Consider the following 16,952-nt stretch of genomic DNA (forward strand, 5'->3'; position numbering starts at 1 on the left):
AGATATACATTTTTAATTCCGGATGGATGCTATGTAGTGCTTTGTGCATTGATTGACCGACTTCTGTCGTTTGTGGCTAGTTTGTACCTCTCCACCAAGGTTAGTTTATCTACACGTATTTATCCTTCCGACAAGATAATTTTATATACACATGTGTTGTACCATGTATAAATGTGTTCCTATTGATAACAACCGTGGTGCTGCACTAATGTACCAGGGCAATCACACAGAGAAACAACGACCATTGTGTCGAAGTAAGTGTCTTTATGACAACCACAAAGCTTTAAGATCATTTGAATTATACGTATGTAAACAGTATACGGAACAAGTAAATTCAAGCAAAGATGAATTTTTCAATAGAAATGAATTGACAACGTGAAAAACACACAAAATAACATTTTTTTATAATAGAAATACTTCCAGGTGGTACTACAGGGGATTTATTTCACATTTTTAGGTCATCTGACCCGAAGGGTCCGATGACCTATAGTCATCATGCTTCGTCCGTCGTCGTCCGCCGTGCGCCGGCCGTGCGCCGTCCGTAAACTTTTCATTCAAACGACTTCTTCTCAAATACTAGAAGGTCTAGGGGGCTAATACATGGCACAGAGGATACTGGCATGGAGCTCTACCAAGTTTGTTCAAATGAATGACCTTGACCCACTTTAAAGGTCACAGGGGTCAAATATGTTAAAATCTTTAAACAACTTCTTCTCAATAACCAAAAGGCTCAGATTGCTGATATTGTGCCTGTGGCATGCTGGGATGAAGGGCTATCAAGTCTGTTTAAATGAATGACCTTGAACAACTTTCAAGGTCACAGGGGTCAAATATGTCAAAATCTTTAAATAACTTCTTCTCAAATACTAGAAGGCCTAGGGGGCTAATACTTGGCCCATAGCATGCTGGCATGGAGCCCTACAAAGTTTGTTCAAATGAATGACCTTGGCCCACTTTCAAGGTCACAGGGGTCAAATATGTTAAAATATACAAAGGACTTCATCTCAATAAGCAAAAGTCTATGAGTGCCGATATTGGGTCTGTAGCATGCTGGGAGGAAAGGCTACCAAGTTTATTTAAATGAATGACCTTGAACAACTTTCAAGGTCGCAGGGGTCAAATATGTCAAAATCTTTAAATAACTTCTTCTCAAATACTAGAAGGCCTAGGGGGCTAATACTTAGCCCATAGCATGCTGGCATGGAGCCCTACAAAGTTTGTTCAAATGAATGACCTTGGCCCACTTTCAAGGTCACAGGGGTCAAATATGTTAAAATATACAAAGGACTTCATCTCAATAAGCAAAAGTCTATGAGTGCCGATATTGGGTCTGTAGCATGCTGGGAGGAAAGGCTACCAAGTTTATTCAAATGAATGACCTCAACCCACTTTCAAGGTCACAGGGGTCAAATATGTTAAAATATACAAACGACTTCTTCTCAACAAGCAAAAGTCCATGAGTGCTGATATTGGGCCTGTAAGATGCTTGGAGGAGAGGCTACCAAGTTTGTTCAAATGAATGACCTCAACCCACTTTCTAGGTTTGGCTTGCTTTTTGTCAGATGACCGTTAAGGCCCATGGGCCTCTTGTTGTAATGTATATATACTGTGCTACTGAAATAGTTTGATATTGAAAGATAACCATACTTGTTTAAATATACAGTATATAACATGGGATGTAAACATTGTGCATTTCTGCAGGTATTTGATAATTAAAGAATTACTGATAGAAATGTTTATAGATATATTCCACTTATCGTAGTGAAGAACTATATAATATTGATCTGGCGCATGACTAATATATAGCATATGAAAATTAATTGGATTTACTGCTGGGAAGATATATAAAGAAATACAAATTAAAAGTAAACAAGAGTGTTCTTGGAATGAATTGTTTTCTTATTCTATGAGGATAATGTTCTTCTTCGATGGAATGCAGAATCTTTTTCTCTCGAAAACGATGAGAAGGAGGTTAGAGTGCGGAAAAAGTAAATGTTAATTTTGTGAGCTGTAACCGTGAATGCAATGACAAATAAAGATCTATATTAAAAGGAGGCAGAGCGCCAGAGTTACACATGAAAGTCTCTCAGATGTATGCGTTTATTTGCGATATTGTTGATGTAATTAAAAACAAATGTATGATCAACAACCGAAAATGAAGTAAAGAAAAAAAATCTGACAAAAATATTTACTTTATTGATGTTTTCACAACATTCGACAAAGTATATTACACACGTGAAAACGTGATAGTTTCAGCATGGAAAGTATACAATTTGGACAAGTCATCAGAGAGAAAGAATTCTGCATGAGAAAAGGTGCGACTTTCCTTAATCATGGTTCATATGGAATGGTGCCTCGACGCGTCAAGGAACTCCAGAAAAAGTAATTACTATTCGTTGGAAATGAGTTGTCTAATCTTTGTTAGTTATAAGCTCCTGTTGTTTTGATAATTAACATAAAATGACGAACTGTTTTAAAGTTTTTCATTGTGCCTAGGCTCTGCAGGCCAGGAGGAGGTGGAGGGTTGGTGGGTGGGGGATATGAACTGTGCTTATTGTCCCCATTGCGTTAAATAATCTTTTATATATAAATGTTGTTATTGTTCTCAATATCTCGTTTTAAGAATTAGCTCACATTTAGAACAATATAGAATTATAATCAACACATAGTAGATATAAGTACGTGTAAACAGGAGACAACTGACAGGATCGAAGAATAACAGAATTATAATCAATATATAGTAGATAGACGTACGTGTGAACAGGAGACAACTGACAGGATCGAAGAACAACATAGAATTATAATCAATATATAGTAGATAGACGTACGTGTGAACAGGAGACAACTGACAGGATCGAAGAATAACAGAATTATAATCAATATATAGTAGATAGACGTACGTGTGAACAGGAGACAACTGACAGGATCGAAGAATAACAGAATTATAATCAATATATAGTAGATAGACGTACGTGTGAACAGGAGACAACTGACAGGATCGAAGAATAACAGAATTATAATCAATATATAGTAGATAGACGTACGTGTGAACAGGAGACAACTGACAGGATCGAAGAATAACAGAATTATAATCAATATATAGTAGATAGACGTACGTGTGAACAGGAGACAACTGACAGGATCGAAGAATAACAGAATTATAATCAATATATAGTAGATAGACGTACGTGTGAACAGGAGACAACTGACAGGATCGAAGAATAACAGAATTATAATCAATATATAGTAGATAGACGTACGTGTGAACAGGAGACAACTGACAGGATCGAAGAATAACAGAATTATAATCAATATATAGTAGATAGACGTACGTGTGAACAGGAGACAACTGACAGGATCGAAGAACAACATAGAATTATAATCAATATATAGTAGATAGACGTACGTGTGAACAGGAGACAACTGACAGGATCGAAGAATAACAGAATTATAATCAATATATAGTAGATAGACGTACGTGTGAACAGGAGACAACTGACAGGATCGAAGAACAACATAGAATTATAATCAATATATAGTAGATAGACGTACGTGTGAACAGGAGACAACTGACAGGATCGAAGAATAACAGAATTATAATCAATATATAGTAGATAGACGTACGTGTGAACAGGAGACAACTGACAGGATAGAAGAATAACAGAATTATAATCAATATATAGTAGATAGACGTATGTGTGAACAGGAGACAACTGACAGGATCGAAGAATAACAGAATTATAATCAATATATAGTAGATAGACGTACGTGTGAACAGGAGACAACTGACAGGATCGAAGAATAACAGAATTATAATCAGTATATAGTAGATAGACGTACGTGTGAACAGGAGACAACTGACAGGATCGAAGAATAACAGAATTATAATCAATATATAGTAGATAGACGTACGTGTGAACAGGAGACAACTGACAGGATCGAAGAACAACATAGAATTATAATCAATATATAGTAGATAGACGTACGTGTGAACAGGAGACAAGTGACAGGATCGAAGAACAACATAGAATTATAATCAATATATAGTAGATAGACGTACGTGTGAACAGGAGACAAGTGACAGGATCGAAGAACAACATAGAATTATAATCAATATATAGTAGATAGACGTATGTGTGAACAGGAGACAACTGACAGGATCGAAGAATAACAGAATTATAATCAATATATAGTAGATAGACGTACGTGTGAACAGGAGACAAGTGACAGGATCGAAGAACAACATAGAATTATAATCAATATATAGTAGATAGACGTATGAACAGGAGACAATATCGAAGAATAACAGAATTATAATCAATATATAGTAGATAGACGTACGTGTGAACAGGAGGCAACTGACAGGATCGAAGAATAACAGAATTATAATCAATATATAGTAGATAGACGTACGTGTGAACAGGAGACAACTGACAGGATCGAAGAACAACATAGAATTATAATCAATATATAGTAGATAGACGTACGTGTGAACAGGAGACAACTGACAGGATCGAAGAACAACATAGAATTATAATCAATATATAGTAGATAGACGTACGTGTGAACAGGAGACAACTGACAGGATCGAAGAACAACATAGAATTATAATCAATATATAGTAGATAGACGTACGTGTGAACAGGAGACAACTGACAGGATCGAAGAACAACATAGAATTATAATCAATATATAGTAGATAGACGTACGTGTGAACAGGAGACAACTGACAGGATCGAAGAATAACAGAATTATAATCAATATATAGTAGATAGACGTACGTGTGAACAGGAGACAACTGACAGGATCGAAGAATAACAGAATTATAATCAATATATAGTAGATAGACGTACGTGTGAACAGGAGACAACTGACAGGATCGAAGAATAACATAGAATTATAATCAATATATAGTAGATAGACGTACGTGTGAACAGGAGACAACTGACAGGATCGAAGAATAACATAGCATTATAATCAATATATAGTAGATAGACGTACGTGTAAACAGGAGACAACTGACAGGATCGAAGAACAACATAGAATTATAATCAATATATAGTAGATAGACGTACGTGTGAACAGGAGACAACTGACAGGATCGAAGAACAACATAGAATTATAATCAATATATAGTAGATAGACGTACGTGTGAACAGGAGACAACTGACAGGATCGAAGAATAACAGAATTATAATCAATATATAGTAGATAGACGTACGTGTGAACAGGAGACAACTGACAGGATCGAAGAATAACAGAATTATAATCAATATATAGTAGATAGACGTACGTGTGAACAGGAGACAACTGACAGGATCGAAGAATAACAGAATTATAATCAATATATAGTAGATAGACGTACGTGTGAACAGGAGACAACTGACAGGATCGAAGAATAACATAGAATTACAATTAAAATGGACAAAATATACATTGACTATGCGTCATGCAGTATAAGACGTGGGAACGAAATAAGATATCATATAACAATGACAAAAGATTCACTATATTCGAACAGACTAGTTGTCATTCACAACACGGAATAGCCTCAGTGAGCTTAGAAAATATAAGTGTGTTTCAGGTATTTGTACGTGACAGACGAACATCCAGATGACTGGTTCCAGAGAAAGAGCAAGGGGCTGTGGATGGCGGCGAGGGACTTGGCTGCATCACTCGTCAACTCAGACGTTGACGACATTGTGCTGGTCCAAAATGCAACTACGGGTACATCTATAAAAAGAAAATAAATTATTCAAGTGATTCCTCACATGTATAATGAAATATTAGCCAATGGAGGCGTCTTATACAAAGATGTTAAGAGTTAATCTAAATGTTATGTATCGCTTGGATTTCTAAACTGAACAAAAATTCTCAGCTGAAATGTTTGTCCCCTGAAGAACAGTATAAGAGGACTGGAAATATATAATTGGCGAAACAATCTTTTAGTTTTGTAATGATATGTTGATGATTTAAAAGAATACACATTTTCTTCCCTCTACAAGGTATCAACACAGTATTAAAGGCACTCAAGCTGAAGGAAACTGAGGCAATTCTGGTCACAAGCAACACATATGCAGCAATAAGAAATACAGCCCACCATATTTCCACGGGCGGTTGTGGTATAGCCATTTATGTATTGATAGAGTCAATATTGCTAGACATTGATCCTGATTCGATCTAGACATAATATAAAGGTTTGAGCGATCAGTCAGCAACACAGGTGCCGGATTATGTAATGTAAAAAATTGGTAAAAAAATCTTGAATCATAAAGAGAATGAGTTAGGATTTCATGATATCTGTACTGTATCGATCCCTGACTGATATATGATATATTCCTCTCAAACATCAATTATCATTTTTAGATGAAGGATGTAAATAAGTGCTAAAAACAAACACATATGTTATACTTTGTCTACATGTACCTAAAGTTGTTTATAAACACAATGACGTTGTTGACCTCGGATAACATTCCCCTGTAGGAGGACAATTACTTGTGATGGATATCTGCTTCCCTATCCAATCAGAAGACGAAATTGTACAACAATACAACACTTTCCTCAGCCAGCACCCAAATATTAAAATTGCTGTAGTTGGTAAGTTACTTTATGGTTAATATGCCTAAACTACCCCCTCAATCCTCCTCCTCCTCCTCCTCCTCCTCTCTCTCTCTCTCTCTCTCTCTCTCTCTCTCTCTCCTAAAATATGTAGTTAGTGTATTTGTTGCCATATGGCTATTGCGTTGTCTAACTATATTTTGTTATATATTGGGGCAGGGTGTCTCATAAGTTGTTATAACTTGTACCTAATCCTGTTGTAATAATTTTTGCAAAAAATATGTTTAATTTAAAAAAATTAACAAATACAAGCATATATTAGTTACTGGCAAATGCAATAATAACATTTTATTTTATTCATTGCCGATGTGTACTTTTGTAAAAAAAAAAACCCAACTGTACTATTAATATTTATGTTTGTTTCACAGATCATATCACAAGCATTACTGCACTACACCTTCCTATTAAGAGGATCATTGAAGCATGTCGGGACCATAACGTTCTGACCATGATTGACGGTGCACATGCACCGGGACAGGTTCCCATTGACATGAAGGATATTGATCCAGATTTTTATACAGGTAAAACGTTTTAGAGTTCCACATCTTCAATTTTATTTTAAAAAAAAAACTATGGTGTAGGACACCTTTCCTAAGAAGTAGCACTCCAAAATGCCCTGCTTAAGTAAATATATAAATAAAAAAAAATATCGAGTCAAATCTACCTGTTGTCCTTCTGTAGACTCATCCGTACCAATTACATTTGTATATGAATATTGTGGCATAGTTTATCTTTCATTTATTTTTATTGACTTATATATAAACATCTATAACAACTGTATTTATATAAAGGTAGTCTCGCTATATATTGTACTTGGACGACTAATCAAGATTTTCTTCGGTCATCACCTCCGTTGTAACTATTTGGACCTTTAGTATCAATGACGGGTTATGGAAAGACGATGCAGTTTAAGTCATTATTTCGCTATTCTGTAACTAATATTAAATTTGTGCTGAAAGGTGCTATTTAATTGTTTGACTTTTTATGATCTAAGAAGACTTTTACGGCAACTTCTATATTCTCCTGCATGATAAAGTTTGTAAACTTTGTACGTGTAACAGCTATTCATATTTGTTTATCAATAGGAAATTTCCACAAATGGCTTTACACACCCCGTGGATGCGCTTTACTGTATATTAAGAAGGACCACCAGACATGGGTGTCTCCATTAGTTACATCAACCAATTATAGCAAAAGTCTGGATCTACAGTTCTTCATGCAAGGAACACGTGATGACTGCCCATATTTCTGTTTACCAGAAGCTTTGAAATTCTACAACGACATCGGTGGAATGGTATATAATTTAATTCTATACAAAAAGAGCATGTTTTTGAATGAAAACTGAAAAAATGTTAATCCATAACGCGAGTTGGATTCTATTTTTTTTTATTAGTTTTTCTCGTTTTGCCACAAGTTTGAATAGAATAAATCACAGAAATCACAAGAAGAATGCTACATTTCTATACCAATTTTATATTCAAGGTATCTGTTTCTTAATTCTTAAATGTTTTGAGTGGGGTTTGTCTCGCTACACTAACCTTTACCTGATAAGAATTGACATTTTGTCAACTTCCGTAAATTTCAACATGACTAGCTGCAGTGCGTTTTTAACGCTGTCGGTTTTACTTTTGATTCATGACCTTTCTGAATTTTCTTCTTTCTCAGGATGCGATCACACGTTACTGCTCCCAGTTACTGGACCAGGCTGCAAGTAAGATGGTGGCGGAATGGGGAACAGCTAAACTTCCGGTCCCCCGAAAGATGGAGTCCCCATATATGAGAATGGTCAAACTACCGAAGTTGACCGGATACATCCCGTCTACAGTAATTTACTGCAGTTTAAGATGTCTCTAACAAATACTAAACCATATTACAACATAGATGTTTAGGTTCTTCTGGGATTCTAGGGACCAAATCTTTGGAAATATAAAAGACAATAAAATAAAAATTGGTTCATAATCAATACATAAAAGTAGAAAATGATGTACAATAATTTTCACTTATATTTTGATCATAGATCGCTGAAATAAAAATACCGCAAATTGTACTTCAAATCAATACACCGACAATATTAATTCTAGTTTCTGAAAAAGTGCGATTCCGACATTTCATTTTTATGATATTGATAATTCAGTCAAATCTGCGGTCAAACTTTTCATTTTAGATACTTCATTAATATGTTTTGGTCTTCATTATCTAAGTGACAGCCGATATCTTTATATCAATTTCCTTCTGGTAGCAATGGTTACTTTTCATTAATGTGATCCCACTCGGAAACTTGATAAAGGGACAAAGTTTGATATACGTAAATAGAGGAAACTGACTGTAATATGTTTCACAAGAAAAAAAAATTGGGCTAGCCTCATCCGTAAAAACTTAGACTCTAGTATTGTTCACTCATGTCTCCATCAGATAATCCAGCCATGGCCATGCATTTATATAAAAAGTAGATAATTAATTATAAATTTTTGTCAACAGTAGATATCCATTAGGTATCCAAACTTCGTTGTTCTCAGCAGATATTAGTAATAACCTAACCACTTCAGTTGTCAGTTGATGATACAAGTGCAATCCAATCACATCAGACCTCTTGGTACCGAGTTGTAGGTCCGATCAATTAAACAACGTCACTTCTTCACCACCAGAACATGGTTTACATATGGATACACAAGTACTTAATTATCACACCAACATCTACCTAAACCGATGGATTTCCACTGGATTTGATATGGGGAGAACATGGTGCAATCTTCTATCAATTTCATACATTTGGAAATTTGCGAAAATGATTTACGGGGTTAGTGGACTCCTTCCCTCCTTATTTAACCATTTGTTTAGTCCATTTAGAATCTCCTAGAAAGACCCTAGTGTTATTGATGAGTTCTCGTCCGAATCAAAGAACAAAACAACTACATGTTGTAGTTTAGTTCATGATCAGAACCATACTATAAGTAATGAATTAAAATTGAATTGTTATTCATTTATGTATTTTGGGAACAAAAGAAAGAGAAAAAAGACCTGTCATTTTATGAGAACACAATCGATTCGTGTTTTCCAATCAATCCCAGATATAAACTTAGTTCGCATGACATTTCCAGAGTGAATCGGTTAGACTGATGTCTGAAATATACAGCCGATGGAACATACAGACGGCAACACTGTACGTTGATTGCAATCTGTACGTGCGACTCTCTGCCAATGTCTACAATACGGCAGCTGACTACGACAAACTTCTGGAGGCCATTACACAGATGCGAGAGTAAGATTGACACCCCAACTTTTGTAAATATTTCCAATGATAATGAGAGATACCGACAATCCTGGATTAGAAGCCAGTTTTAGAATCTTCATACAAAATGCTGATTTTTTAGGGGCTAGTGCAATACCCCGTACTCTAGGTGTTCACATTTTAGACTCCAGCACCACTGACTAGTCCTAGCTGAACGAAACTGCTGTATGATGCAGTTAAATTTTGCTTTACTGTAATTCAATCTGATTTTGTATTGAAAGATGTAATCAAGATGCTTATAGCAGAACTTAAAAACAAAAAAAAAAAAATTTCGTTGATTAGGATTCCCAGATAGCATCAAAATACAAAAATTAAATGTTTGACGTTAATTCCAATAAAGATGTAAATATATTTTATTTCAACGAAATTTTGTTTCTTGACACCAGAGGTTTTCACCTAAGACATAGACATTTATAATGAAACAATCACAAGGTGTACACTTTTCTGATCGTTATGTTGCTTTGCATTCTTATGTAGTATTGTAAACAGTAAACAAATGATGACAAAATAGTACTCCCATGTGATCGCTCATATTAGACAAAACTTTATGTATATTGGTGTTCTAATAAAGGCAATGTTGTTTGTAAATTTTACCAACACATTTATTTTGAATTAATTGAATACTAATATAAGATTCGAGTTAAGAAATACCACCGCAGTATAAATTCCACGTGTATTGTCTGTACTTGATGTTAATAACTTTGGCATAATTTTTTTAGCACATCTGATTATTCATCACCTGTTGTAACGGAATTCGGTCATCCTATCAGAGAGGCAGAATTCTCACTGAGGAAAGGCTCTACCTTTCTTAACAATGCTGCAAGAGGAAGTATTCCAAGACGAGTTCGGGAAATTCATTTAAGGTATGCCAGTACGAACTACAAGGTATAAAGGTCATATTTGGGCGCAATATGGTTTTTAGGTCTTAGCATCACTGACGAGTCCTGGAAAGACGAAACAGCTGTATGATGCAGTTTAATTCATTGTTTGGCTCTACTGTATCTCACTCTAAATCAGGAAAAGGCGCTATTCACTTTTGTGTCCTTTGTTAAATCTTTGAAAAAAAATCGTGAAATTTTTTCATAAAACAATAGTAAGTACCAAATCAGCAACCAGATGTTAACACCGTAAAATTCTCAATTGAACAATTATGTGATTCTCATATTGCTTGCGACGTAGTACACGCATACACGTCCTTTTCAGACTAGAGATAAATTCTAACCATCCCATTTGGTAAACATTGTAACCGTGTTGTAAATGAAATGGTTTACTAGATACATTGACGAAATCGACGATCACCCTGACGACTGGATGAGAAGGAAGTTAAAAAACATGTGGATTGCAGCAAGAGACTGTGCAGCAAGGTTTATCAATGCTGATCCTGAGGACTTCGTCTTTGTCCAGAATGCAACAACAGGTAATCATATTGTGATGAACACACAGCTTTATTACCCTAATCAGGATATCATGAGAAAACATTAGTTTCTTGTTCTTTAAGATGAAAGCTTTCCTTGATTCTTTTGACATTTTGCTCATCTTTCGTAAATTAAGTGTTAGTTTAAAAGTTCAGTTAAAACTTATACTTAAAGCTTATACTTTTGCCTTTTTCTTGATTTTGATTAGTTACTACAAAGTCAGAACTTCCAGATACAAAACGTTCTAAGCACAACACAGTATTACATTTAAGATGAATGAGGTGTCCACGCATTGGTATTCTCAGAACGTACACTATAAATGTTTTCTTTCGATGGTTGTACAAAAAGGTTGAGAACACACAGGGAATATTTTTCACGGAAGTCACGATACAAACTACTGTTTTCTGAAATTTTCTTTTCGTGGTACATGATGCATCTGCTTTTTACGATATCATTCGATCCTCGCAACAGCGAAAATTTGATTAACTCTTGTACCTCAGGTTTTAACTCTGTCCTGAAGACCTTTCCGTTTACACATGAGGATGCCTTGATGTTTACAAACAACTCATTCGGAGCAGTACAGAACACATGCCGCCAACTATCAACCAATCTAAAAGGTTATTTTAATGTATACAATCCTCTATATATATCCATGCAGTAAAGTCAGATGTTGTTTGTGTGTATACATCATTGAAAGCAACCTGAATGGCGTTTTACTGATATATATATAATTCTCTTATATAATGAAAACATGCAAATTCCATTACACTAGTGATTGACTTGGTGGAATTTATACCACTAGTCAATGCTGGACACCGTTTTTCGTATGGAAAAGCCATTACCATGAGAGCGAGGAATTTTCAGAATCAGACTTTGTAAAGTTACGATATGAAGGCTTTTGTTTCATTTCTTTCCTGGAGTTGGTAACCACAACAGTAATGATTATCAGATTAGTACCATTACACTGTTATTATGGCATACACTTCGAACTAACTACCAACATACATACATCTGTTATACATGACCGTATTTCCATATGATTGATTGGTCCATTTTCGATTGCATGACTTAAATGATCCATACCTCTTCTATAACATTTATCATGCCTTCGATCACCGATTAAAAAAAGAACTGTTGGGAACATAGAATAGAAATTCTTATAACACGACCAGTAGACGATAAGACTGTGGCGTTTCGATGACTACACGGTCACCTTCATCAGACAAATTACCAGTGTGGAGCGTACTAGACACTGAAGTACGTAAGGCACGGGATGGTACGGAATCGACCAACTTTTTCAGCTGCACTATATAGTCCGGTCTGATGAAGGTGACCGTGTAATCGAAACGTCACACTTTTATCTCCTACTGGTTGTGTTTTAAGAACTTCTATTCTAATGGCATTACCAACCTGAAGAAATTATTCCAAAATAACTGTTGAGAACGTATATTTAATTACATATAATAGTGTTGTGTTGCCTTATCATTGAAACAATGATAGCTGAACTGGCATGTTTAGTGCCTTTTATAAACAGGAATACCCATACTTGTGTCCAAGCAGTTCATATTTTACAGCTTTTCAATTTGCACAGTCAGTCATATTTTCCAGGTATGAAAGCGCACACTATGAAAATATCATTTCCTATCGAAAGTGAAGACGATTTAGTTGAAGAGCATCGCAAATTCATAATGGAGCACCCAGATATAAAACTAGTCGTTGTAGGTATGTATTTATAAGTTATTATAGATTTGAACGTTTTTATTACCTAGAGTAAGGGACTTTTAAGATGTATTCAAAGCTTATAGATTGCGGCCACTCAAACCACATTCATACATAAGAAGAATATGTCGTTTAGCATGAAATCTAGAATCTCTTGTCCTAATGCAAGTCATGAAAAATATATTGAAGTATGGGGAAAAACTTTAATAGTCATAGATATGATCACGAACAATATGAAAAGGACATTCTTTAATCGATTGTTTTGAGAAAACAGAACCTGGAGTATTGTTTGTGTTAAACCTTATGCCTACATAACAGCTGAATCTTCAAACCACTGCTATGTACATCACTTTTATTGGTCATCCTTCTAGATCACATAACAAGTCAGACTGCGCTGAAGTTTCCCGTACACAAGATTGTCAAACTGTGTAAGGATATGAACGTAATGGTACTTGTAGATGGCGCCAACGCGCCTGGGCAGGTGGCTTTGGACATGAAGAGTTTGGACCCGGATTTTTACTGTGGTACGTTTTATCAGAAAGATGTTTTGTTTTTTCGGGTCAGTCCCAAAATCAAACCGACACAACTTGGGACCAAAGGGATCCATTCAGTACTTGTCAAGTAATAGCAATATAAAGTATTGTTTACTGACGAAAGACCACGGACGTTGAGCAATTTGATGATAGTGTCCTGATCACAAAGTAGTTGGATGGCGCAGAGGAAAAGCACTCATCTTTCATTGAAACGTCCGATTTCGAGTGTCCGAACAGACGTCAAAAGGGCCAACAAGAGTGGTACAGTCGGTATTTCTGATATCAAAACAATAAAGAATAATGAAAATAAAATGAAAGATAAGAATATAAATTGGAAAGACTAATCTGTGAACACTTTCGGAAAATTTATCTCCATATCTTACATTACAGGGAACTTCCACAAGTGGGCGTTCACACCAAGAGGGTGTGGCTTCCTGTATGTAAAGAAATCTTATCGCCAACTGGTCAGGCCATTAGTGACGTCACACAACTACGAACAAGATATGACCAATGAATTTTTCATGCAGGGATACCGGGATGATACACCGTATATAACCGTACAACACGCCCTCCAGTTTTATAAAGACATCGGAGGAATGGTAATTAATGGACACCTAATTCAAAAATACAGTCTTCACAACTGCATCAGATGCTTGTTGTACTTACTTATGTCTTAAAACTTACTTTTTTGGTTAATCATATTCATCTGCTGCGAAAACAACAAATTGACAAAAATTATCAATTTTTCCCCCTGATATTTTCATCACAGAAAAATCGTTAATAAAATGTATGCTATATTCAGCCTATGTAACTTTGTTTCAAATAAGGAAACGGTTATGGAATATAACACTGCGTTACTGAAAGAAGCAGTCGACCTCATTACCTCTAGCTGGGAAACGCACACATTGCCTATTCCAAAGTCATTGGAGGCGCCATGTGTTAGGATGGTCAGACTACCGCAGCTCAAGGCCTATGGAAACAATTCGGTCAGTAACACGTTTTATCATCTATGTGACTGTAAAAACTTGCCAGTCAACTCCTCATCAAACATACTATTGTTGTCGGTAACTGTTCTATTTTACACAAGATTAAAATTAAACATACTAACGATGTCGGTAACTGTTCCGTGAGTATACCAGATCAAACAACAATTGTCACTAACTATTTCATGTGTAACCAGCTGTCTCTACACAAAGTAGGTCATGTCAATGACTTGGAATGTGACATACAATCCTTTGCACTTCACAGCACTGTAAAAATCAGCTGTCATCAATTCATAATAATTCTACTGTAATGTCATTCTTATCTCTCCTAACCAGCAATGATATAGAATGTATTTTCAAACACTTTGTCTTCATTACATACACAACATGTCTTTGTTACATGTAACTGCACATGAGATACATATGTATAATGCATATATAAAAAAAATTCTGGTTTAATGGAACTAGTAACTACTATGTATTTGACATGACTATCCAACTTTGTTGAGCGGAAGCGTTTGCCGAGTTTTTTGGTTGCGATATTAACCTGGAAGTCTTATAAAACAACTAGATGTTTAATTCAAATTGTGCAAAGGAGATTACTGTACTTTTTTTACTTAAAATTAAACATTTGGTTAAACAGACTACTATGATTTTCCTAACTATTGAATTTCAACTTACTACAAATAAATTTGGTTTCACTAGTGTGCCTTGTGTACAACACTAACTTTTAATAACATTTACATCTTTTTTGCACAATTGGACTATAACTAATTCAATTTCTTTTATACATGTACGTATTTCACATACAACACTTTTGTATTTTGGTTTACAGGAAGATGCTGGCCGATTGGTTAATGATCTGTATGCCCAGTATGACATACAGACCCAGATGTTCTGTGTACAAGGACATTTGTATATACGAGTGTCAGCACAGGTGTACAATGAGCTAAATGACTACCAGAAACTGGTTACTGTCATAAACAGACTCAGAAAGTAGCACAAGAGATCTTTGTCACGGCTGATGCATGCAGGTTCTACATTCCACAGACTAATAGACTATCATTAATTGCCCCATTATAAGAAATGCTATATACCAGGCATATTAATTATGATTTTGATCCAACATCAGTACCTTGTGTAGCTATACCTGTTTAAACATAACTTACACAATCAACTCAATATATTTTTTGTGCCTTTTTAAACAAAATTTCAAGATGAAAAAAGTCAACAGGAAGTCCTGTGTCTGAATTTTAAAATGCCACAACACAAGACTGAAACATATGATGGATGTATGTATAAAACAGATCATTAGAATCTTTAATTATGACAAATTCCACAAATTATTGCAATATTTTAATCGGACACTTAAGAATCAATTTTGCTTCAATCTTCAAATTCCTCATTTCCTCCTGAAATGAAATAGTTCAAATACATGTCAACTTTACCCTTTAAAGAGAGATAATTGACACACTAAATGTGTCACTAACTTGGATATGATCAAAGGACGGGTTTTATCATTGTAATAATGCTGTGATCTTCTTATCCAGCATACTCTTTGTGTCTGCATTTTGGACAGTTTGTAAATTTTGGGTGACATGCTTGATGCTGTGCGTAAAGAGAGTCGTAAATGCATTCATATCCAGTTCACGTTTGACCAGTTCTAGAGAACACACCATGTCGAGTTGAAGAACGTCCAAGGGATCGAGAGTCTCCATTGGCATCCAATAAGTTGCATTGCACACATGACAAAACACTTCTGTGAGCAGTAATAGATGTTCTGATGCAGATAGGGTGCTCTCCTTAACAAGGACATACTCCTGTTGGACATCAATAAGAGTAAATCTGACATCACCGACAGTGTTACCTTTACTTAAGAGGATAACTTATCTATTTATCATTTAATAAAAGATCAAAAGCCAACTTCTAACTATAAAATGTCTGTTTAATAACATTTCTTCATATTACAATTTTACTGCAAAACCCCTCATAACAGTGTTGTCATATACCATAAGTGGTCATTTAATAATGTTGTATTCACATTCTCTCGATACCATGCCTGGAACTTTTTATTTTCTTGTTGACAATAAATTTTTACTAAGCAGAGACTGCACTTTTGGTTACCATGACAACAATATGAGACAATCAATATTATCATTGTTGTAACTGATGCAGCAAAGGACAAGATTTCGGGGATAGTTACAGACAGAGTAACAAATTAACAGACAAGGTGATTCAAGTGTAAAAAAATGATTCTTACCTTAAGAACTGCCACGTAACATTTGGTGCAGTGTAACAAGCCAGCCATATTTGTTGTTAGCGTAGTATATTGAAGGACCACCATGACATCATGCAACAATTGAGAAAGATTCAATGACTGCAACACAGCTAGGGA

The 16,952-nt window shown here is 35.4% G+C and overlaps 2 protein-coding genes across 3 annotated transcripts in view; one reads left to right on the forward strand and one right to left on the reverse strand.

Moving 5' to 3' along the window:
* LOC132549804 (uncharacterized) lies at positions 1 to 16,792 on the forward strand. Of its 2 annotated transcripts, XM_060213775.1 has the most exons (17): positions 1 to 99; positions 2,251 to 2,382; positions 5,585 to 5,727; positions 6,006 to 6,122; positions 6,484 to 6,597; positions 6,987 to 7,139; positions 7,704 to 7,912; positions 8,284 to 8,442; positions 9,717 to 9,877; positions 10,627 to 10,770; positions 11,182 to 11,324; positions 11,823 to 11,939; positions 12,931 to 13,044; positions 13,413 to 13,565; positions 13,965 to 14,173; positions 14,402 to 14,560; positions 15,393 to 16,792. In XM_060213775.1, the coding sequence occupies exons 2-17, from the start codon at positions 2,258 to 2,260 to the stop codon at positions 15,555 to 15,557; spliced, it is 2,385 nt and encodes a 794-aa protein (XP_060069758.1). In that variant the 5' UTR covers positions 1 to 99; positions 2,251 to 2,257; the 3' UTR covers positions 15,558 to 16,792. The 2 variants fall into 2 exon arrangements, with proteins under 2 accessions (XP_060069758.1, XP_060069759.1); XM_060213776.1 differs by lacking the exon at positions 11,823 to 11,939.
* The window catches only part of LOC132549803 (uncharacterized), a 15,377-nt gene continuing 14,282 nt past the window's right edge, over positions 15,858 to 16,952 (reverse strand). Inside the window, exons 15-16 of the mRNA XM_060213774.1 lie at positions 16,818 to 16,945; positions 15,858 to 16,377 (exon numbers count right to left, since the gene is read on the reverse strand). Of these exons, the coding sequence (XP_060069757.1) occupies positions 16,075 to 16,377; positions 16,818 to 16,945 (431 nt within the window). The 3' untranslated portion in view covers positions 15,858 to 16,074. The remainder of the gene's footprint in view (positions 16,378 to 16,817; positions 16,946 to 16,952) is intronic.

Source organism: Ylistrum balloti, unplaced genomic scaffold (genome assembly GCF_031769215.1).
Source record: "Ylistrum balloti isolate Yb309-2 unplaced genomic scaffold, AGI_CSIRO_Ybal_v1 Utg370078, whole genome shotgun sequence".
Classification (NCBI taxonomy): domain Eukaryota; kingdom Metazoa; phylum Mollusca; class Bivalvia; order Pectinida; family Pectinidae; genus Ylistrum; species Ylistrum balloti.

Coding starts and splice junctions, on each gene's coding strand:
- LOC132549804 (XM_060213775.1), top strand. CDS start 2,258: ATGGAAAGTATACAATTTGGACAAGTCATCAGAGAGAAAGAATTCTGC. Junction 8,443..9,716: donor CCGGATACATCCCGTCTACA/GTAATTTACTGC, acceptor TGACATTTCCAG/AGTGAATCGGTTAGACTGAT. Junction 11,325..11,822: donor TGTCCAGAATGCAACAACAG/GTAATCATATTG, acceptor CTTGTACCTCAG/GTTTTAACTCTGTCCTGAAG.